Source organism: Diplotaxodon limnothrissa, linkage group LG4, assembly GCF_057381915.1.
Source record: "Diplotaxodon limnothrissa isolate DT_005_m linkage group LG4, D_limnothrissa_male_GT1.1, whole genome shotgun sequence".
NCBI lineage: Eukaryota > Metazoa > Chordata > Actinopteri > Cichliformes > Cichlidae > Diplotaxodon > Diplotaxodon limnothrissa.
In genome coordinates, this window is record NC_140599.1 from 14,371,503 (window position 1) to 14,395,114 (window position 23,612).

Consider the following 23,612-nt stretch of genomic DNA (forward strand, 5'->3'; position numbering starts at 1 on the left):
TTAGTATTATTGATAAGAATCTGCGACAATAAATAGCAACTAAATGTTTTAAAGTTCAAAAATATAGAACATTAGACAATGTGATCACATGACCTCGTTTTACACAGTAACCGTAAGCGGACCACAATATCACCAGCTAGTTTTTAGCTTTATTAATATTATTGTTGTTGTTATTATTATTAATAACCATGGATGGTAATTGGGTTGTTACACATTTTTAGCGAGAAACAATGAAAAAAAAAACAACTTTTCAACCACACCCAATCACGGTCACGTGGCATGTGACGCGTACGACACATAAAATCGTTATCACGCGAGATTTCCGGTCTTCTTCTCCAGGCGGTAGATACGCGCAAGCAGCTTTCTTGACTCTCGCCATGCAGTTCATTTTTGTTAAATTATATTCATGTATACATGTTGAGGTTGCTGCTGGTGACCCACCGTGAGCAGGTGAGACTTTGAGGAGCTTTTAATGAGACCTCAATATGTGGAAGTTTTAATTGTGCGCGTGTGCTAGCTGTTAGCTGCTCTTTATCCGGGTGAACACGTGCAGTGAGTCCACGCAGTCGAGGACTCAGAAAGTGGTAGAATGAGCGTTTCGTTTAAGTAAGGAAACATGCATCATGTTTACTGGCACGTAGAATAGAAGCACGATAAGTTTGATTATTTACGTTTTTGACGAACCATGTTATGTTGCTTGTGTCACGTTACAGCCAATCACTGATTTAACTTCTTATACAGGTTTGGATGATGCAGAGGGATTCATTTGTCTGCCTGCAACAGGGCGAAGTTTCATTTCCTGATTAAAGGTAAAACTGGTTAACAGTTGTATGCATTTGTGTCAGTGCAGTACACATGATGAACTTGTTATCCCTGTCCGAGAGAACAAAACCTTGTGGAAAGCCATGGTATCTGAGCTGCTGTGTTTATTTGTGAAACCCACATGCTGCTGATGGATCCTCACTGATGACGTGTGTTTTTTACAGATTCGTGGCTCATCTGTTCTCCTTTCCACTGAGTGCCTAAGGAAGGAACCACAGTCAAAAGGTTTGTATTGCACTGGATCTTGTGATCTCTGTTGCCACTTTTTCAGTGATGAAAACTGCTGCATAGGAAGTGCCGTCTGATGCGATAACTGACGATAGAAAGCTGTTCTGAGAATCTGCAAAGCTCTTTGCTTTCAGCTTGTGTGATCTGAGCACTCGGTCATCCACGTGTTGTTTCCTGGTACAGGTGCTGTAGCAGCAGAAGAAAGGATGAAGATTTTCTGGGCTTGAAGACAGCAGGTCCTGAGCAGGTAAATCATGCAAGAGTTGTGATTTTTAAAGTCAAGCCAGTGATGATACAAGTTATCCCTGTCTGAACTCAAGTGTGGAGTCATGGTAACCTGAGGCTTGACTGCTGATGTTTTTATAGCAAAGTTTTTCTTGAATATTGTATTGATCATGTTGTAATTTAGTGTTACGGTCTTATTTATTATTTTATTTTCTAACTTGCAGATTGAGCTGCTGTGGAAGGACGGAATACCAACCTCAAGTGTGATGCCAGAGGAGACTATTAAATTCAGTATTTGTCTTTATGAAAGATGAAAACCATGTTGGATCAGAAACGTGTTTTTTAATAAAACTACGAGTTATAAAATTGAAGTATAGAAAGTAACGTGATTCCATATGTGCTGGGAGGAAAGCCCAGCATGTGTTGGTCAATCTGTGCTGAAAGATCTGTAAGATTTCTTTTTCAGATTTTCTAGAAAGAACTGCTCCTCTTGTAGGTATTCACGGTCCTGTTGGGGGCAGAAAAACAAAATCCAGTCAGTCAAAAATCTGAACACTTGAATTCTTGACAAATGATTTCAAGCATTGCTGGCCAAATAGTGATTGTATTAAAAAGCTGTGTGCACTGTGATGCCTCATGTTGACTGAGTTTCCAAAGTGCAATAAAAGCCTGTACTGGATCATAACACTTGTGTTTATCTGACGTCATTTCTTTTGGATTGTTTGCTGTGGTTCCATTTTTCCCACCAACAGTTTAGCAACAGTTACCAAAATAAAAGATATGAACAAACCTCAATGCAATGAATAACTGAAGACTTGTTATTAAAATCTTAAATAGACTGTACTGGTTTATATATTCTTTCAGTTTGTCTAGGATAAATTTAAAACTAAATGGATTAATAGGTTTCTTAAATGTGAAAATTGCTGTCTTTGCTACTGAGGCCTGTACTGTCCTGGTGACTCCAGGGTTCTATTGGTCAGATGCTCAATGCCACCCTTTCCATGTGAAACCCTGGGTTGATAACCAGCTTTGCATGACTATTTATCCCAATTGCACATGTTGGGGTAAGGGGACCCAGATAATGGAGAGATACGCTGAACTCTCCTTATAGAACAGTCCCACTTTTTTGAAGGTTTCTTAATTTTAGGTCAGTAAATTGATAAATATGGAAATAGGAAAGCATTGGGCTGGTTTTAACCTTCCAAACGTCGCTGCCCATTCTGATTTTGTTTGGCCAGAGCAGACGTTTGTGTTCAAAAGAGTGGTAAACAGACTGGTTTTCTACTCTACCTGAGCCCCAAGGGTACTTTGTCATGCTGCCTGGAGCAGTCAGGGATCAAACCAACAACCTTCCAATTAAAAGACAACCTGCTCTACCCTGCTGAGCCACAGCCACCCCAAGGAACATTAAAAATGTAAGTATAGCACGCTGCTGTACAGAAATAAACAGAGGCCATGAAGTCTATGATGTGCAATTTCTTTGGGCAGGTTTTGGGCCAATTACTCAGTCACACACATTGGCTGCTACTTCTGCACAGAGGTGAATGTGGAATTGGAGCCAGGGTGGTGGGAAGAAGATGTGTTTGGCTTCACTGAAATAGACTTCATCCAAAAACATCCACAAACAATCAGACCTGTGTCTTAATTTAGGATCAAATAAGGGTAAAAATTTCACATGTAAGGAAAAATAGAGCATGTGAGCTGCTGTTTGTCAATTCTGTTTTAGTGATAGTTGACATTTGCAACTAAAAATGTGCTCACCTTTTCTGCAGTATATCTCCACAGAGCCAGATTGGCCTGAAGTGCCATAGACTGAGAGCTGGTAAATGAAACTGGAGGAGGAACATTTAGGGTTGCAGGCAGCTCTGAAACTGAGTCTGTAGGGACAGTAACAAAGGCCAATTAGAGATCACAGAAAATGTGTTACTTTAAGCTAGTAGAGAAGACCAACATTCAGCCTCACCTGGTAAAACGGGGGCAATAATTTGTGGTAGAGGTGTAAGAGGAGGGTTTTGCCCCAGCCTCTGTGTATCCTTATGCAGGTGACTTAATCGTATTTGCTCCTGTAACAACAAGTGTTAAGATAACCACCACATTCATTCATTTATGTGCTTCATAAAGTGACACACATACCTTTAAAATCCGTTGCTCCTGTTGCCTCAGGTGCTCTGTTTGGGTGTGAATATTTCTCAGTCGCGCCTCGTGCTCCGCCTCCAATCGTTTCGCCTCCTGCAACGCTCGTTCCCCCTCCTCATACTTCTCTGCCGCGAGCTGTGAAGAACACGGTGTAGGGAAAATATGAACACACGCTGGACAAAAAACATGTCCAACACACTACACACAGGGATCGGTGTAGTGTGAAATTACCTTGCTGAATGCCTCGACCTCCTGGGCTCGTGTTTTGAGTCTCAGGGCCGTGCTGCTTAGTCTTTCTTTCTCTCTGTCCAGCTCTTCTCTAAGTTCTTCCAGAGCCTCTCGCTCCCGTGCCACAGCAAGTTCCTTCTGTTTCAGCTCGGCCGTGCGAAGCTTCAAGTCAGCTTGCTCCTACAAAAGGTTTTTACATTTTTTGTGCCTTTTCACGACTTGTGTGGGCTAAAGAGCTTACCTAAGCTCAAGCTCACCTGTGCCAGACTTATGATGGAGCCCTCCCTCTTCTCCAACAGACTGCTGACCTCACGCTCAGCCCTCTCATGCCTCTGCTTCTCCTGGGCGTGGAAGAGTGCCCACTCGGCCGCCAGCTTCCTCCTCTCATCCGCGCAGTGCTGCATCACTGACTTCTGCTCCTCCAGTAACGCGCTCTGAAAACACAGAAAAGGCCAAAGAAGCAAGTGGCGGTCAAGCTGCGCCAAGTTGGTGCAAAACACCTGCGCTGCTGCTGCAGATGTTCGTTGGCCTCACCTTGGCTCTCTCCAGCTCCTCTCGCTCCACGCTGATCTGCGTGGTGAGGACACACCGCTCTTCCTCCAGGCTTCTTTGGGTCGACTCGGCTTTGGCCTGCTCTGCTGTCATCTTCCAGCGCTCCTAAAGCACGCAAAATTAAATGGCATCTTCAGTCTTTAATGAGAAGAAGGTCAGTTTATATTATAGGTGGTTTTTTAGCTGTTTTCCTCACACTTATAAAATATAGCTTAAAAATGAATAAGTAGGATGCTCTGAGCATCTTAGAGAACCTGCCAAAGGACAGAAGACCACTGTTTATGACTGTGGTTGCATGTTTTTTGTCAACATCGTACATCAAAATGAGCTTTGGGCTTTATTTCTTCAGCATTAAAAGCAGTTTTTTTTGGATGTGAGGCTTCTGGCAGTTCGGAGATCAGCTCAGTGCGGTTGGGAAGCACGTCTGGTGCATACTTTCTGTCTGTGTGAGGCTCTGCAGACGCAGGACGACCATCTTCTGTCTTTTTGTTCTTCTCAGTCTGCGCAGCTACTTCTAATGTTATGATTTCAATTAAACATGAACCACGCTTTTGTTCGTTCGCCCATGTTTAGTCTTACTGGTTCATCAAGCGCTCGGCCATAATTCTACAAATTCCAAATACTTAGTTGACTCTTGATGTGAGGTAAAAATGATACTGCAATATTTCTTAATATGCAAAGAGAATGTTTAGAAATCTAAAGTATGACATTTTTCGTTGATGCACTACTGCAGCAGGTCCTGGTGTATGATCTTGGTCTGTTACTGTCATTTCTCATAATCACCTTCTCAAGCTGTCTCTGCTGCTCTTTAAGCTGAGTGTCCATCCTGGAAATAATGTCCTTCAGGTACGCTTTCTCCTCTGCCATGGCTTTCTGCTGCTGGGCCAGATGACCCTGTATTGCTAAAACGCACACACACGCACACACACACACGCACACACACACAGAATGACATTAAGCCATCGTGTTCTCGGACAATCTGCATCTTGACCCATTTTGTACAAAGTACACACGCGTGTGTGTGTGTGTAAAATACTTCGAAGCTGCTCGTCTCTGTGCCGTGCCTCCTGCTCCAGGCCGTGAGCGGTGTGTTCGTGCGTGCTCTCCACCCGAGAGGAAAGCTCTCCAAGCCGTGAGGAGAACTGCTCCATCCTTTCAATCACCCCTGCCACGGACCTGGACAAAGGCGGTGGAATTAAAACTTTTTATACACGAAAAGCTTGCTACATGTATCAGCACTGGCGCTGATATCGTGCACAAAAGAAAAAGAAGCAAAAACATTAAATATGTGACTGTCAATTAGACTTTTTGGGAATTTTCTTACCTGGTCTGAGATGTTGCGCTTGTAACAGCATCGATCTCTTCTTCCTTTAGCCTCTTCAGCCTGTGGATCTGATCCTCATAGTCTCTCTTCATCTCCAAGATAGATTTTCTGAGCAGCAATGCAACAAATATACACTAAACCATAAAGTCATCTATTTGCGATAAAAAACTAAATATTTGGAGACTTATTGAGTTATTTCACTGAGTTATCTGGATAATTTAGTTGAGTAAATCCCAAAACCCAAACCAATTTCAATAAAGCAAAGAAGGCTGGTTTTCTTTTCTTTCTTTCCTATGGTGTTGTCTTTTGAAACTACAACTTCACAGCCAGTAAATTTGTCGCTAACTGTAGAAAATTTGTTCTTGCTTTCATTTCATAGTCAACCTGCTGCCATAAAACAGGTTTTCCTACGTTTACCTCTGAAGGTCTCTGAGTCTCTCCACCTCACAGTCTCTTTCCTGCTGGGCCTGGGCCATTTTCCGCTGGTACTGAGCCTGAAGCTCTGAGCGTTCCTTTTCAGCCGCTCGCGTTACCGTTGCCAGGCGTTCCATCAGGTCTTCGCACTCATGTCGCGCTTGAGTCTCCCGCTGGGCAACCGAATCCTCGAGCAGTTTCACACGACCTCTGAAAATACACAGAGAGACTTGGGTTACAGACACATGTATGTAGAAGACTTCCACAGTTTCATGTGCTAAACTGAATTGATAAATTGATGTGGTCTAGGAATGGACTACTTGTGTGCGTTCTCCAGGAGCTCCATATCCTGTTTGTGCCGCTGCTGCATGCTCTCCAGTATCATTTGGCTTTGGTCTCGCTCCAGCTGCAAAGTCTTGACCTGAATGATGACACGATAAACTTTAAAGATAAAAAAAAATAAAAATAAAAATAAAAAATACAGTAACAATGCTCCCCCCATCACACCTCACATCCTTCTTGTCACCACATGAGGACATACCTGTCCCTCCAACTGGATGACGCGGGCCTGTAAAGCTTGATAGTCTGCAGGTTGTTCTTTTTCTTTAAGTCGCCGCAGGAGTCCCGCATCAACCACACCGCCTAGGCCCAGCAACTGAGTCTGCATCAGCTTTGAAAAAAAGTAGCCAAATTAAAAACAAACCAAAGAATGAATCTGGTGATTACATCCATTAGTAGGTCTTTGGAAGTGAGGAGGTCCTTACCTGGTTTTGGAGAAGCAGCTGCTGCAGACTGTCGGCTGAAAATGATGCCTGTTCCAAAGAAGAAAGCATTAAAAACGACAACAAGAAAAACTCAGAGACTACAAACCTGTCTTTGGGTGGTATTTACTTCAAAGGGAACGGTGTTGTAGTTCCTCTGCGCTCATTTTGTTTTCTTTGTTCTTTTTAAACGTACTTAAAGAGGTTTGCACTTGTTTTTACTGCTCTACAAACTGCAGGCGTTTGTTATGTAGGCGTAGGTAATGGATAATAGGTATTGATTTGCAGTTAACTGGACATGAATAATTTGAGATTATGACGTAAAGGTCAACAGTGACTTATTTTAAATCTTTATACAGCATTTTCTATATGCTGACAATACACACTGCACTTTTAGGAATCATAGATTCTAAGTTATAAGACTTTTTCTCCATTTTTTCGTGTTCACAGACAGGCAGAAGGACAAGTACACGCAGAAGCAGTGCCAAAAACATCACCTCCTTGGTGGAGGTAAAACATATCTATTACAATTATGTCAGCCTTGATGCATGAAGGTAACAGTACCTGTTGTGGGAAAGCAGCTGATGTGTTTAGCGTTGCATTTTGCTGCGGATCTGCAGGAAAAAAAAAAAAAAAACATGAGTAACAACCACACCGAGGCGTTACATCTGATATTAAGGCACTGGAGAGAAATCTGATGGTATTTTAGTGAACTGACTCGTTTCCCTGAGATTACCTACACCACATTGTGCCGGGCAGTGCAGCAGACAGGGGGCTGGGCAAAGGCAGTTGTTGCAAGGTTTCATTTGAAGCCTGAGTGGGCTCTGTTAGCACCTTGGATCTTGTACTGGATGGGAAGTGGTGGGGTTTGGACTGAAGCTGAGGCTGGCTAATGCTAACAGCAGAGGCTAACAAGGGATCAGTATCGCTAGCAGAGTAAACTGAATGATAAGGCGAACTAAGAGCTGATGGATGGAGTGGGTTTGGTGGGGATGATGCTAAGGTGGAGGGGAGGTAACACTCGCCTGTGGGTGTATACTCGTTAACTACAGAAGGAGAGAGTATGAGAAAAGGAAGACACGGTTTAGAAAAAATATGAGCTCATGACTTATTTCTATTTTAAAATGATGTGATACAAGGTAGGATTAGGTATTAGATGGCTTTTTTAAGTATACGGGAAGCAGCCTAATGATTAACATTAACTAGTATGATTGTGTGAGAGGAGTGGTCAAAAGGGTTTCTGCTGTAAATGTGCAAATTGGGCAAATTTGCTGGCAATCTGAATCAGTGACTTTAATAAGATGGAAGGATAGCTACCATGATTAGACCTTTCTTCTCTGACAGGCGTGGAATGAGCAGCAGGACCGAGGCGTCCGGGAAAAGTGTCACTACATAAAATATAAGGAACATTTTTTTTTTATAAAAAGGGCCAAAACGTTAACATGGATTTAATGGACTTACACAACAAACCCCTTACCTCGTTTCTTTGATTGAAGGAAGCGTGTCTTCTCTGCTTTTGGGAGTTTGTGATGTTACTTGTTTACTAAAAATGAGATCAGGTTATCAATCATTACTGAGAACATGCTCTTTCTGTCTCTGTAGCATTTCTGTTATTGTCTTCAAATTGCACCGTACCTAACACTGAAGTCAGTGAAAGACTCTTCCTGCTCGGATGGTTTTGCCTCTGTGTTTAACGCGGACAGAGCTTTCCTCCTGCTCAGTGCCCCAGCTAACCAGTCATCCTCATCATCCCCTTCTTTCCTCTGGGTCTTAGAAACCTCAGGCTTGGCCTGTTTAATGGTATTGTCAGCGGGGGCTGAGCTCTCTTCTGGTGTTTTTGCAACAGATGTGGAATGGCTACCAGTGAATGAGGGCTTTCTTTCCAGTAAAGGAGACGAGGGGCTCTTTGAAGCCTCTGCTGGATTCTTTGTCTTATCGATGCCCTCCTCTAGATAGACCGGCTCATCTTCTGTCTTGAGGCCCAGCCAGTCAGCTGAGTTGCGTTGTCGAGAAGATGTGGGAGTGGTGGGCTTTGGCTTCTTTTCTGGCGTAGACACACTCATGTCCTCAGTAGAAAATCTGGTCGTAAGAAAAAAAAGATTACTTCTGTCCTGCTGAAAGCTGTAGGCATGAAGCAAACTGTAAATAACAAAACCTGGGCACACCTGACAGACTGTCTACGAGACTGACGCCCTTCAGAAGTGGATCCCAGTGTGGGCTGATAGGATCCAAATGTGAGGTCATCATCTAAACGAGGCTCTGATAGTTGGGAAAACGATTAGCTACTTCATTTTTTTAAGATAGTATTTAATTACAGCCAAGTTAAGGACAAAACTATGGTGCTCTATCACCTCTCCCAGCAGACGTCTTCTCCTGTTGCGGCTTTTCTTGAGACTGAAGCTCGTCCTTCCTCTCGCCCGTTGGTGGTCGCTCCAGAAGACGCGGTGACGTGAAACTCTCCAGAATCTCATCAATTCTGGTACGAGGTCTCTGAGGGGCGTCGGCTCTGAGAGCAACAGGGAACAGAGGTGACGCACAAAAGCAGCTAGGCTAACAAACCAGACTGAGGCTAGTAAAGTCTGTAAAGTCAGAGTTTGGTTATGTTTTTAGCTGCAGCCCAAAGCAATACCACAGTAATTATTCATCATTTGAGTGCTATAAATAAGGACAACAACGAGAGTGAGAGGGGAAAAAAAAAAGTGAAAACAGAGTTGTTACCTTTCCTTGGGAGACCAAAGCGGTGTCTCTTTTTTCTTGGGATTGTTTTTATTGCTGTCAAATCCGAGTGTATCCATTAGGTCATCCTTATCATCCTCAAACGTGAGCTCGCCTTTCTTTGTTGCCTTAGCTGATCAACAAAGAATAAAACACAAGCCTTCAGCATTTGGCAATTATTTAAAAAAAGAAAGGAAACTAAAGGATCCTGGTAAGTTTAAGGCTTACTCGTTTCATTCTTTAGAATGGGAGATGCTGAAGGAGATGGCACAGATTTTTCAGGTTTGGAGAAGCTAGATTTCAAGTCAGGCTTTGAGTCACCTGGAAGCAAATCATCCAGGGGGTCGTCTAGATCTGCAAAAAATAAGAGTCTTTATATTATGAATAATGGATTTGGGCCCCAGAGTGTAAAAGGGCAATAAAACACTTAAATACTTACTTTATTATTATTATTTTTATCTGCTATACCAATACAATAACTTGAAACTGTACTTTGTTGAACTGGATTCATTAACTGACACATTTCCCAGTTGTGAAACATACACTTAGTGGCCACTTTGTTAGGCACACGTTTCAATTGCTCATTAACACACATATTTAATCAGCCAATCACATGGCAGTGCATTGAGGTAGGCAGATGTTGTCAAGATGGCCTGCTGAAGTTCAAACTTTGTATCCGAATGGGAAAGAAAGCTGATTTAAGTGACTTTGAATCTAGAGTAGTTAATGCTAGAGATCAGATGAGAGCACACGGATTACTTTGAGCTGATAAGAAGGCAACACTAACTCAAATAACTTGAAAAACCCAGTTTTGCAGAAAGCATCTCTGAGTGAACCTGTCAAACCTTGAAGCACATGGGCTACAGCAGAAGACAATACTGGGTGTGATTTCGGTCAGCTAAGAACAGGAAATTGAGGCTACAGTTCACACGAACTCACAGTCAACCTGAGTAATATTTCTGATCATGTCCATTTACCATTTATTGAACAAAATACAAATATAAATAGTCTGTTGTGAAAAAAGTAAGTGTACACAAGCTAGATCAAACAGAATCTAGTTTTTTCTTTGCAGAAATCAGTTGTTTTAGGTGTTTTGCATGTCTGTCAACAATCTCTGACGATTGCTCACTCAAAGTTTTTGAACATTGTTGAGCAAAATCTCTTTAATTGTAATTTGTTCTATGCTTTAGTTCATAGTCACCGTCAAAAACAACATTTTACTTCTGACGACACCACAAACTTCAGTGGCAGAGAGAATTAAAGAGAGCAGATGAACTTGTGACATTAAGTTTGGATATATGAGCTTTATCCATAGGCACAAGTTCAAATTATTATTTATACTTGCCCCTTTACATGTATAGATATAATATTGGAATAACTGAAGGGCAATTCCATCTGCTAGTTGGATCATTGTTCTTGGGTGTCAGCGTATGCAAATCTAATTCCTTCCGTATACTTCCAGATTTGTTGATTCGATTTGGAATAGCAAACATTTTACAGTGTACACCTCCACTGTTAAATACTACCCACAAGCACCCACTGATGTGACTTAACTGCAAGTACAGGACTAAACACGTATCAACCACACTAATGTACCTTTAGCGTACGAAGTCTGAGCAACACCTTCATCCTCACCACCACTGTCTGAGTTAAAGCAACATTTTGAGAGAAACAAAGCAAAGCTGCAAGTCAACAACACATCTGCACCATGTTCATTTATACAAAGCTCAGTCAAGGAAGCGGATGTCACGACAGGGAGGGGGGAGACTCGCTTACCAGAGAAGGTGAACTTCTTATAACTCCGCGCTGAGGATAAAGGTGCAGAGTTCGGCTTCTTCCCCTCTTTGGTGGGTTCATCTGAGGGAAGCAAAGGCAGACAAAATCCTTTTTCTGATCGCTGCTATTAATGTAAAACTTCAAAGCTGGTAATAATGTGGAGCTAATAATGAGAAAGTAATTTATGCGAGAACACTCTGCACTGAATTACCTGCTCCCTCTGGTTTTGCATTACTCTCGAGCACAGCAGAGTCTTTCTTTGGTCCTTCGCTAACAAGTGGCTTTGTTTGCGCGGGAGCCGAACTGGGCTTCTTCTTTGATGCAAAGAGGTCAGCGTCCATGTCGTCCATGTCCTGCACGAGGACAGAGAGGAAAAGTGAAACGTGCAGTGTGAACTTTATCTTTGCCGCCGCAACCTCAATTAATGACCCACCTTCATGCTCTTGAGTATGTCGCTGGGATCAGCCGCTGACACATCCGAGTCCTTGGACAAAAGAAAATATAAAAAGACAAAATAAACACAAAAGGAAAAAAAAACGGGGTGAATATGACCCAGTTTGCATATTATCCTACATACCTCAGTGTCCGCACCATCCATTTTTATCTCCTGTGCTAGCGTGCTGAAGATATAATCAGTAGCAGATGAGCAGGAAAAGAAAACAGAACATGAAGAGGAGTAATAATTTACAGCTGGCACATTGCAATTCACAAATCTTCCTTCTAACTTACCTATACATAGGTCCATCGTGTGATGCTTTCGTCCTTACTGGCTGCTCTAGTTGGAAAATTAATTCAAGAAAATATTATGACACACTTTAACATAAAGATAGACACTAATTCTGATAAAACAGCACAACTGCGCTCACTTACTGTCATCATCAAGCAAGCTGTCAAGCAAATCATCCCTGAATGAACCTTAGAAAAGCAACAGAGGTATACAGTCAACTTCAGCAAGGTGCAGGAGAGGCATACTACTGCTGCTGCCTATATCTGTATTTGTCGTGGTACGACATCTCATGATCCAATGATTTTGGATCAGCAGGACAGACACACACTGGGTTATATTTTAATGTAGAAATAGGCTTTTATCATTTTACAGTCAATGTTTTGCTGAGGTACAATCACGAGGGACAAGGATGTAATTGTGTGCCAGATACAACATACTTTAATATAAAGTGGACCAGACCAGTGAAACTCCCCTAACTGTCACTGTACAAAAGTTTAACTTTTCTGCCATTTAATTGTCTATATATTACTTAATTACTTTGGTGTAGTATGAATGACCATGGGAGAGGTCTTTATCAAGCTGTAAATCAGTTAAAAGTCTAATTTTATGCCGTGCTTTAGATTGTTCAAAGCCACCCAGCGGGTCAGTGTTGTACCAAAAGAGATTCATCATTTTTAAACTCTTGTAAATGACTTGTTGTCTGTCAAACATATCTTTCATGATTGCTATCAAGTCGTTTGGAGCCACAAACAACATTCCTGTCACAAGGTAGAAGCTGCAATCAGTTTTGGGCAAACTAACTTATATAGAAGCCTTTATTTATCCAGCTAAGTCTCACTGACATTAAAAGTGTCTTTTTAAAGAGTAATCTGGCCAAGAAAGGAGCAGAAATTGCAACAAATACAAAATAATAGTTATATAAAGACACTGCGTTTTTATTTATTTTATATACATAACCCCTTAATAAATCATGTTAGCTACACTCAATATAAGCAAATACATTACACATTAAAACAAATACACAGAAACATCGGAAATCACTACTTGGTACAAGACCGTTTAAACTTTTTTGTCGAATTGATTCTGGGCCCCAGGCCTTATTTTTGATACTCCTGAAAGTTTATTTAAAAAAAATTAAAAATTAAAAAAAAGAAGGAAAGTTAGTAGGATTCAAATAGCACAAGTTTAACTTACTTTTCGAGGCTTTCCCCTTCGGCTTTGTAGCCTGAAAATAGCAGTGAAAATAAGTTTATTAATTTAGCAGATAATCATGAAAAAAGTGAATGATAATGAAATGATCCTCGAAGATTATGAAACCCCGTTACATCGTCAATGAATAAATACAAAAAAAATGTCGAGGGAGAGCACAGTTTGACTTACCATGTTCAATCTGTGCTGGTGGGTTTACAGTGTAAGGGTAGTCATCAAGCTAACAGTGCAACAGAACCGAGCAGAATACATTTTTACTGCCATTTTTTATTTATTTATCATTTCATCGTCACTGTTAGCAGCTCTGGGTTTAAGAGCAGCATAAAATGAACACACATAGCGCCTCCTGTCTCTATTGGCAACCGCTCAGCTACTCTAGCTAGCATTTGTCAAGAACATAACACGACTGGAGCCTTTCGTCTTAATTACTGTGGTTTAAATAGTCACGTATTCATACAGCTCGTTGTGTTTAGCGTTTAGCATCTTAAAGTTGGCCAGCAGACTAACGGTAAAAAAAACAAAAACAAATCGCACCGCCCCCACACAACCCATTTCCACAGAGGGTTGCACCTTAGCTACACTGCAAACAAAAGCTAACTAGTGTTCCAGCGCTAGGCTTGGGATTAGCATTAAATGTAGCTACATACAAAATAAGCAGTAAACCACCAGCTTCGGTGTTTGGGCCACTCAGTGCTGGAGTAGCGGGTGCCACAACCGTGCCGACCGGCAAAACATACGTTTCCTGTTTACTGTTTGAGGTGCATTATGGGTAGAGTAGTTTCAAGGAAGCCTTCGGGGAAAGGCGTTTGAAAAAAGGCTTTTGATTTGTGCTGTCTAAAAACACTAAAGTTAGTCGTTTTGAACATGAGCTGGTATTTTTAACCAAAGTGCTTGGGCCTGCTTAGTGAGGTCTGCCAAAGTGGTTTACCAGCAGGTGGCATCAAAGCTTAGAAAATGACTCAAGGCAAATCAGAGCTGAGTAATATTTTAAAATCAGTTTACTAATACTATTAATATTCTAAAGCCTTTTCTGTTCTCAGAAACAGCTTGCAAATTGACTAGAAGAGTACCTTTAACCTAAACTTGAAATTTTATAAAAGTCATTATAAAAAAAATGAAAAAAAAAGGGTAATCATCTTTAAAAGTTTACAAGTAGATTTTTAAAAGCCTTTTAAACTGAGTTTTTGTGCCTTTCTGATGGCAAAGGGAAGTTTGTCCCACAGTGTTGAAGCTATACATGCATATGTGCTCATACATAATACTAATTTTCATGTAGGGTGGAACAGAGGTGCAGTGGTTAGCGCTGGGTTCGAATTCAGTCCGCCTCTCTCCCTCCCATGAGCTCTGAAATGGATAAATAAAAGACAATGGCTGAATGTGAGCTTTATGTCTTAATGACATTTTCCAATATTGATCTAATGTTTAACATTTACTTGAACTGTAAAGTTTATTTTCTGTGATGATTTGTGTGGACTGTGTTTGAAGGTGCAGGAGGACTGTCGTCTTACAGTAAGCACATTCCTCAAAGCCATCATTCATCGTGTTACAGAGTTACATACAACTAGACCTGATTTTGTTTCCTATTCATTGTAGTATCAAAACAGTTTTAGCGCATGAGGTCTGTACATGCTCGATATTGTTTCATTTTTGCTGAATTGGTGAGTCAGACAGAAGCTGTTAACAGACAGGTTTCCTTCCTCTGCTGGCAAATGTGGACAGGCCTCATTTTGACTCTGCAGTTTTGTCGAGACTGTCGGACTAATGCACACAAGTGATAATCTATGGCAATTTGCCTTTGATAAAGTAAATATCAAATAACAAGTGTGCAAATAACAATTTATTTATTTTCCAAATTATCTGCTGTGCATATCATGTGATCGGTATACTTTACAGGAGTGCTTTGTTTACTGTAATGTCAGCTGACATTTTAAATGTTGATAGAAGGCAAAAAAAAAGCACTTTGACCGAGTGGAAAATAAATACTTGTATGATATGAAAACCATTTTAATAAATCACCTAAGTATGAAACAGTTATTATTAGTGCATATGACAGAGAAGCCTCCCTGATGTTCAGTGGCACACAGCAGAGCATAAATGCCTTTTAATGCTATATTTAGTTGCTGGTGTTCCTCTGGGAGAACAGCATAAAGCTTTAATGTTTACATGCCACATACAGTGCAACATATGACGTAAACTCAATACTTCAGAAGAAATGAGGCCACTTGTGAAATGCTGAGATGCATCCTGCCAAAGGTCTAGCCCTCTGCGTGCAACAATTTAACACAAACCATATGGAAAAGAAGCAGGAAAAAAATGTATGTGTCATGCTATGATTTACCCATGAAAGTGTTACATTTGCAGTCTTCTCCTGGAGAAAAACCCCCACAAGAACTGATTGCAAATAAAGTAAAAAATCAGTTTAATTAAAATATGTGAAAGGATTAATTTCCTGAGAAAATCACAAGCAGCAGTCTAGGGGGTGAAAAATAATGCCAACGCAGAAGTGCTGAGCACAGCATTTCCTTGGTTGAGCCAATAGAGCCTGACTCCAAAAGTGAGTCGATCTGCAGATACACCATGTTAAAATGCTCAGTTTTACCACCGATATAAATATGTTTACAGCCTTTTGCAAAAACCATTTGGGCCACTGTAGCTAAGTTCTGTATTCATGACATGTGAATTTTGCTCTAATGTTCCCATTAAAATTCTGCTAAGGCTTGAAGTTATGCAAAACATGGGAGCATGGATGGTTGGTCTTGATCAGCATTCAGTTGCACTAAAATATAATGGAGTTTGTTGTTCAGTTTTTCTCGTTAAAACATTTTGTTTTAGGCCTAGTTTTCCAATAGCCAAAATTAGCATGTCAATGGACTTTGCTCACCAAGTTAGCTAGCCCTGAGTGGTGTTAGCTGTTTTCAGGCCTCCAAACAGGCGTCCATCTTTTATGTAATCTACGGTTAACCATAGTGTGAGATGAGACTATTTACAGTAAAAGATGTAAGTAGTCATACTGGTTAGTGAACTCCATATGAAGCCTAAAGTTTAGCAGCTCATGAAGGAGGGGTGGCAGTGACAATAAAACCGAGGACAGTGTACGCCCTTCAGCTAACAAAGTCAATTACAACTGGTAGCATTTTAATAATAATGTTAAAACAGTGAACTTCATGTTTTATTCAGCATGACTTTAAACTTCTAATTGAACCCATAAAGTTATCAGTAAAATGTTTACGTCGGTGGCCGAGTGAGAGAGCTGAGGACTTCTAACAGCTCTGTAACAATAGAGTAAAAACAGGACACCAACCTTCTTGTGAAAAAGGAAAAAAAAAAACTGGGGTTGCCTGGTAAGGACATTGAATTCTTTCACATTCAGCAATTGATTGCATGTAGTTCGAGCATGCAACACCTTCAACCTCTGAGTGACTACTTTTGATCAGGAGGCGATTGAACAGGTTGCCTGGTGAGAGGCGACCTGTCTCCAAGCAATCATGCTCCAAACCACACAGACTGTAATTACAAATTGGTAAAAGTTTGCAAATAATTGCCTTGCAATCAGTCTGTGCCAGTCTGTTCCAATGAGTACAACTCATCTGTCATGTGGGTGGTTATTAGCTGGTTGGACATAGCTGATTATGCTCAAATATAGTGAGCACCTATGCTATTTTGCAGTTAAATTGCCAGTCCTGGAGTAACTACCTCCCACTTTCTCGTGGAATTTGTAAATTTTCAGTTTCAAATTGAAGAAAATTTTGCTGAACTCTGAACGTTAATCGTTAAATTGAATTTCTGTGTATGTAATTCCACAGATTTATCACAGCTGATCACAAACAGATTGAACGTAATCCGGTTGTTCAGTGATGACGCGACGAATCCTACTTCCGGGTCTAAAGTAGTCTGCGTTTAATATGGCTTTTGTGTTGTTAACATGTTTAATGTTATGTATTTTCTTCTATTTGATCTCAAAAAGCTCCTAAAACAGTCAGTGATCCCTGTTGACCTCCCTCGGCTTTTATTACCGCTAATCATTTATTTAAGCTCAGTTTTTAAAACCTTACGATGTAACTACAGCCCAGCCCATGCAGCAGTATATGAATGACTAACCTCGTATTGTGGATGGATTATCTCAGTTGTTCTCCTGGCTGAAGTTTGGTCCTTTTACAGCATCCTGCCATGCGATTACATTTGTTTCTGACCACCGAGAACACTCACGTTAACTTTTATCGAGTGGAAAAAAAAGTTAGCTTGTTTATATTATGCTAACATAGCTATGTCGCTAGCGGTCACGTAGCACATCATTATATACCAGCTAGCCCAACTTCAGTAACCCTACAAACGTCACTGCTGTTTAGTTTTCTGTCTTCATTTATGCTGGAAGTGATAACAGAGCTGTATGTTTTAATTTGTTTCCAAAACCCCGCAGTCAGGACATGCTATATTGTATTTAGATAGAAGCTAGCGAGCTAACTCCCTGCTAACTTCTAACTCCATTAAATGTCATGGATGCCTGGATGTTAAACTCAATTGTTACACCTGGTAGAGCAGAACGCTGATCATTTTATTAAAGATGAAAGACTTTAGACAGTTTTTCAACTCTCAGTAATGCCACAGTGATCGTTTGATATATGGACCTGCAGCGGAGTTTAGACCCAGACACGGCTAGTGACGTCAGACTGAACAACCGGATTGCTAACTTGACCCCATTCAGTGACAAACTGTTTTATTGCCGTCTTATTCCTGTTAGTTAGTTTAAAGTTGGCAGCTGACTGCAAGTGGTCACAGGAACATAACCAGAAGTCTTTTTGCAACCACTATAGTCGCCCCCTGCTGGCCACTAGAAAGAATGCAGCTTTAAGGCAATGGATTCCAAGGCAATGGCCTTGGATTCACTTCTCTGGTCTAGAAGCTACTTGCACCTAGGGTTGCCAACCGTCCCTTAAAATACGGAATCGTCCCGTATTTAGAAACAAAAGTACACGTCCCGTATTGAGCTAATAAGGGACGCACTTTGTCCCGTAATACAGTGAGAATCAAAAGTAGTCTATAAATGTTTATGGAATTAACGCTTTGTTTGAAAACATAATTCCCAGCCCCTCTCCTGCTTTGTGACCAATGAGCTGACAGCACACTTATGACAATTCGAGTATGACAATTCAGATTACCGCTCATCTCATTGGTCGAGGAAAGGTCGCTTACGGAGAAAATACCGGAAGACAACAGATGACCACAACAAGAAGCATGGCCAACAGGGAAACAAACGCCGTCACTGCGGTGCAAGTCTCGGACGACAGTACACCTAAAGCTGGGCAGACACTGTGCGATTTTTTCAGTCGCGTTATTCAGCTCCTGCTCAAACTGCACGATTGACTCGCAGGGGTTAGAAGTTGGTAGGTCACGATGCAGGTCTCACACTATACCGCCCGATGCTCTGATGCGACCTGAGTGCTCACACTGTGCCTCCATAAAATGAAGGTTATAACAGAAAATCTGTCGCTCGCTCTCTCTGTCTCTCACTCACACAGACACACCACCACCATCAACTTTGCTAAATTGCTAATGAAAAACATTGATCAGGCAGCTGTGATTGAGCAGCAGTGTAAATCCAACTATTTTCACGGTTGTTGTGGTCGTGATAATTTTGTGAGGCCACATCGAAAAGGCTCGGATGAGCTTTTCAAAGTTCTACAAGTTGTGCCTCCATCGCTTGTGTCCAGATCACACGCTGCACAGCCGTGCTGCTCCGTCTTTTTCACGGCGTTTACGTGTTTGCGCGCGAGCAGTGTGAGCGGCTCACGAGCGATTGATGATCGGGAGCTGGTCGTGAGGTGTTAATCACTTCTCGTTACCCCACGTATACTACACGATGAAGGCCAAAATCGGTCCGATCACTCAAAAATCGGCTCAAAATGGGCCAAAAATCGCACAGTGTGAGCCCAGCGTTAGAGCAGCAATGTTTGTTCCCCTCAGAGAAAGGGAAGAATGGGAAAAGGAAAACACCTGGCTGGAAAAAGTTAATATGGGCATGTGCAGTGAATATCAGCGCTATGTGGCCAGAAGTGTGATAATATAATTTATTTTGTGTAATAAACGACTGCAAGGATAGATGATTACAACAAATAGATGACTAATACATAAAAGTAATACATAGATGAATAATGATGATGAGTTAAGATGCGTAATCATGGGAACAAGCGGGTTTTCAAACGGGAGCAGCTGATTAGCATTAGAAAAGCTGAAATAATACCTCAGCTGAAGCCAATTGTACTAAATGCACTAAATGTGCACTGTTACAAGAATATTTTTCTTTCTATTGTTTTCTATTATTTTAAGTTAAGCAGGACAGAGTTCTTTTAAAGAAAGATTTACTTATATTCTCAAAAGTTAAGCATGACAGGCTTCTGTTTAAGAAAGAGACCTGTTTTATGTGTTAATGTTGTCATTTTGAGCTAAAAATAAATGGCTAAATGATCATTTGTTTCACATGTGTTCATATCACAAAGAATACACATCTACTTAAATCAAATTCAAGTCAAAGGGTTAAAAAAAATAATTTCACACACAAAAAAAGAGCTAGAAAATTCACCACACTGGGAAGGGTGAAGACAACTGGGTCGCCCGGCCCTGGCCACGAGGTGTCCCTTATTTATTTTTCAGGGAGTTGGCAACCCTACTTGCACCATGTGTGAATGAAACATACATTTCGCGAGATTTAAAATGTAATATTGTTGGAGGGTATGAAAATGTTTTGTTCTATTGTTTTTCCTTATGGAAAATAATTTTATATGTCAAAGCAAAACATCAGACAATCAGAGAAGAACATTGTGGCATTTTATTGTGTGGAGGCACATTTTTGTTACTTTAAACCCTGGAAATCTGATCAAATTCACAAGCTAAAGATACATTTTGACTCTAAAGCAGACAGCAGTAGTAGCAATGTTGTAAATTCAGCCTTTGTCCAGTTTCATCTTCCAAGCTGAAACATACCCATGTTCACTCATTTGCTGTTTCCTCTTCAGTAAAACGAACATCTGTTGGACAGATAGGGGGGAGGCATGATCAAAACAAGCCTCATTGTTTTTGTAGCCCTCTATTTTATTTTATTTTTTTCACTCCCGGTGGGAGCCTTACTGTGAGCTGCCAAATGCAGATGAATTAGAATCAGATCACTGAGAGAATACAAAGAAGATTACATGAAGTCTGTCCTGTAGTGTTGACATCAAGAGGCCACTGAAAAAAAGAAGCACAAAATAAATTAAGACTTGTTTTCTGGCTTATTCAACTTAAGATTTAACAAATGACATCTGCAGGGGAGGATGAGCAAGCAATTGGGAAAAAAAATGTAAATATTAAATGCAAAGTCATGAATGATGTGGGAAAACAGCTGTCTCCAGAAGATGATTCATGAAGCTAACATGCTGTGGTTCATTATGGAGGTCAACTACTTTATTAAGTTCCTCTACACCGGCATTTAACAGTGCGGTTCCAGGAAGGTGATGTATTTATACTACCCCTCCAAAGAGATGATGGATTGCTGTTCTGCCCATGAATCATTTAGCGTAGTAACAGTGAGTCCTCAAAAGCCAAATGTGAGGCAGGCATCTCTGTTCTTCGTGCATCTTTCGAAGGTTTACAAAAGTTACGAAACCTCCTTCAGTTTCATCACTACAGCACAGCGTTTGCAGGTGTTCTAGAGATGACAGAGGATCTGGCAGATCTTTCAATCTATGTTTAAAATATCGCGTCTGGAATGTCAGAAATGTTGGAATGTTTTCTTTTTTTTCTTCTTTTTTATTGCAGAATTGATTTATCAGTGGGGTTCTTCCTTCCTCTATCATAACAGACTGAACAGCCCAAATCCAGCACACGTTAGACTAGATCGACTCAGGAATGTGTCAGAATGCACGTAAGTTATGACTTCTCTCATTATCTCCTGTGATAAAGCTAACCGAGGGTGCGTGCCTCAGTTCACTCCTGTTGGAAATGATCCTATAATGATTTTGAAACGCGTGACATCACTGCAAATTTTAAAGAGAGTTTATTTATAGGCAATAATTTACTGCAATCAAATGCTACACGGTGTATCTGACACACATAAGCAAACTAAATTAAAATAAACTAAAGTGGGAAGAGGTTTTCCACTCACAATTCCGGTTTGCAATGGCTAATGACATTCTAAGTAATGGCTGGAAGTTCAGAAAAAAACGCCAATGACATTTCAGACTTTGTCCATCTGCACTGGAGAGGAAAACAATTCCTCCACTTATGCAATTGGAACTGTAAACACTGCGAACACACAGTTTGGTGCTGAAATGCTGTTAGTTGCAAAGTCATGAATGGCATTGGCCAATAATGATTTAGAAGGAATAGTCATCCTGACTCAGCTAAATCCAATTGCCCTCATAAAAGCGCTCTCCTAAGGTGGCCTGTGACCTACATGAAACCTCCATCCTGCAGTGGGGCACAGGTTTACTATTTTATGTAGCGATCTTTCACATTCGCATTTAACACTGCGGTTCCAGGAAGGCAATGTATTTATAATAACCCTCTAAAGAGATGGTGCATTGTTTCTTCTGCTTCTGAATCATTTAGTGTTAGCAGTGTAGCAGTGAGTACTTAAAAGCCAAATGTGGGGCAGGCGTCTTGGCTCTTTATGCATCTGTGCCTCTCCAACATGCTCCACTGCTCCACTTTCTCCACTTGTCTGAAGCCCCTTTGTAAACCTCTCCTCTCTCTCTCGCTCTCTCTCTCTCTCTCTCTCTCTCTCTCTCTCTCTCACACACACACACACACACACACACACACACACACACACACACACACACACACACACACACACACACCATTTCCTCATAATTGTCAGCCTGTCTTTCCGTCACCCGTCGTGATTCTCAATTTTGGTGTGTTGGTCTTATGTTGTAATGTTTTTATTTAATGAATTGAGTTTTCTTTTCGATTTACAACAAAAATGTTTTGTACATATCATATGTTGAGTTCTGTAGTGTGATTTGGATTCTTAAAAACTGACTGTATAAACACTGTCAAATCCTAGAACAAAACATGTTGCGTAATCTTCATCACAAGCACATTCAAAAAAGATCAGGATTTTGAAAACTTCCTTGAAAATCCTGATCGTTTTTGAATGATTCCTCATTAAAAACAGTGTTTTAATGAGCACTGGAGGTTTGCTGCGATTTAACAACCTGTAAACAGAGAACATTTTTCAAGGCTGCAATAACAACACCCAGTGGACGTTATCTCATGTCAGGCCAGTAGAAGGATGACATGCATGTTTGACAGTTTCAACAGCATTTAACAACCTGGGCTGTAAGTTGAATTACGGGAATTGTAAATCCTAAAACTTTGGAACCTGGCCAGCGCTAAGCACTAAAGAAGCCATCGGATCTTGTTGTCTGCCGCTTTTTAATCTGTCGCTCGCATGTTCTCGAATTTGAAGAAAAGGTGTTGCATTTTCTCAGTATGCTTCCCTTCAGGTCATTTGTTTGCGTTTTCTTACCCAGTCATTTCTCTGTTTCTGTTGCTCCGTTGCTCTTCATGTATGGCACGTCTTCCTCAAACTCCTCTCTCTGCCTGTGGGAGGTGATACATAACAAGAGCACAATGTACACTTTTATCATGATAAAATCTTGAGATCTGGATGATGGAAAATGTGCGCACAGTTTTTCCTGTTTCATTTATTTCTGTTTGCTTTTTTCAGTCTTAATAGTGAGCTAGATGCTGCCATGCTCCATGGTGCTGTAGCCGTTGGCGTTGTTTGCTATTGCAGTGTGAGTGGGTAAGCAGGGCCAGGGGCCTGAGATGATTGCACTTAAAGTCAATTAGTAGCCATAAACTCAAGAGCACTGATATTTTTTTCCTCCTCCATTCATGTCTCCATTAAAAAAAGCTGGAATACACTGTCGTTACATAGCCAGCCACTTAATCCACCACGCTGTTGCTCGAAGCAAGCCCTAAAATAATCACATGGCTGATTTCGAATCAATGAAAACCAGTCTCTCACGCTGTTCCCCTCATATGAAACAGATATGGCTTTTATGTGCTAAAAGTATAGTTTTTGTGTCAATTATTTAATGAGCTATTTAATGTGTTTCTCCAATGGCTCAAAGTAAATTTCCTCTTTATTCTTTCAGGCATTTGCTAAAGCAAATACTGACATGAGGGGGTTAAATGCAAAAATAAAACAAGATTTCTAGATGTGAAAATTCAAATGGGGGTTTATAAAGTTAGACTCACGGTTTGATTTTGTTGAAGAACCTCTGTCGTAGGATGAGAGCAATGGTGGTGAGGACCATCATAGTCGTACACATGGCTCTACCCCAAGGATCTCCTGCCTTGGGAACGCTGGTGGTTCAGAGCACTGAACCGTCTTCCGCCATTGAAAGGCTTGAATGGTAAAAGGCAGAGTTTGTGGTGTAACAATCTGACTATTCCTGCCTTGGCGCTCACACATGATTGGGGAGATTACCATGGAGGATTAGCTAGG

At 41.0% G+C, this 23,612-nt stretch overlaps 1 protein-coding gene, 1 long non-coding RNA gene and 2 other non-coding genes across 4 annotated transcripts; 3 read left to right on the forward strand and 1 right to left on the reverse strand.

Moving 5' to 3' along the window:
• Positions 1-345: 345 nt before the first annotated feature.
• On the forward strand, positions 346-1,949 carry LOC146633448 (uncharacterized). Its single transcript, XR_014906158.1, has 5 exons — positions 346-450; positions 742-809; positions 987-1,047; positions 1,234-1,297; positions 1,500-1,949. It is a non-coding gene; the product is annotated as an uncharacterized LOC146633448 (long non-coding RNA).
• On the forward strand, positions 1,089-1,160 carry LOC146633449 (small nucleolar RNA SNORD49). The gene has a single exon (XR_014906179.1). It is a non-coding gene; the product is annotated as a small nucleolar RNA SNORD49 (small nucleolar RNA).
• On the forward strand, positions 1,329-1,398 carry LOC146633450 (small nucleolar RNA R38). The gene has a single exon (XR_014906178.1). It is a non-coding gene; the product is annotated as a small nucleolar RNA R38 (small nucleolar RNA).
• fbf1 (Fas binding factor 1) lies at positions 1,666-13,808 on the reverse strand. Its single transcript, XM_085352239.1, has 31 exons — positions 13,289-13,808; positions 13,103-13,133; positions 12,052-12,096; positions 11,911-11,956; positions 11,759-11,801; positions 11,615-11,665; positions 11,393-11,534; positions 11,182-11,262; positions 11,002-11,049; positions 9,634-9,759; positions 9,409-9,538; positions 9,042-9,196; positions 8,856-8,949; positions 8,326-8,769; positions 8,168-8,233; positions 8,008-8,078; positions 7,255-7,304; positions 6,694-6,741; positions 6,471-6,599; positions 6,250-6,350; positions 5,933-6,139; positions 5,516-5,623; positions 5,228-5,367; positions 4,975-5,093; positions 4,174-4,296; positions 3,897-4,073; positions 3,643-3,819; positions 3,409-3,546; positions 3,239-3,338; positions 3,037-3,152; positions 1,666-1,783 (listed from the first exon to the last, which is right to left on the reverse strand). Exons 1-31 carry the CDS (start codon positions 13,289-13,291, stop codon positions 1,703-1,705), a joined length of 3,390 nt encoding a protein of 1,129 aa, XP_085208365.1. The 5' UTR covers positions 13,292-13,808; the 3' UTR covers positions 1,666-1,702.
• Between the last annotated feature and the right edge of the window lie 9,804 nt (positions 13,809-23,612).

Bases quoted from the DNA above. Each gene is read 5' to 3' on its own strand.
- fbf1 (XM_085352239.1), bottom strand. The intron at 9,760-11,001 runs GTACATTAGTGT...TATTTTTTGCAG, and splicing joins TCAGACTTCGTACGCTAAAG to ATCTAGACGACCCCCTGGAT. The intron at 6,742-7,254 runs GTACTGTTACCT...TCTTTGGAACAG, and splicing joins CAGCTGCTTTCCCACAACAG to GCATCATTTTCAGCCGACAG.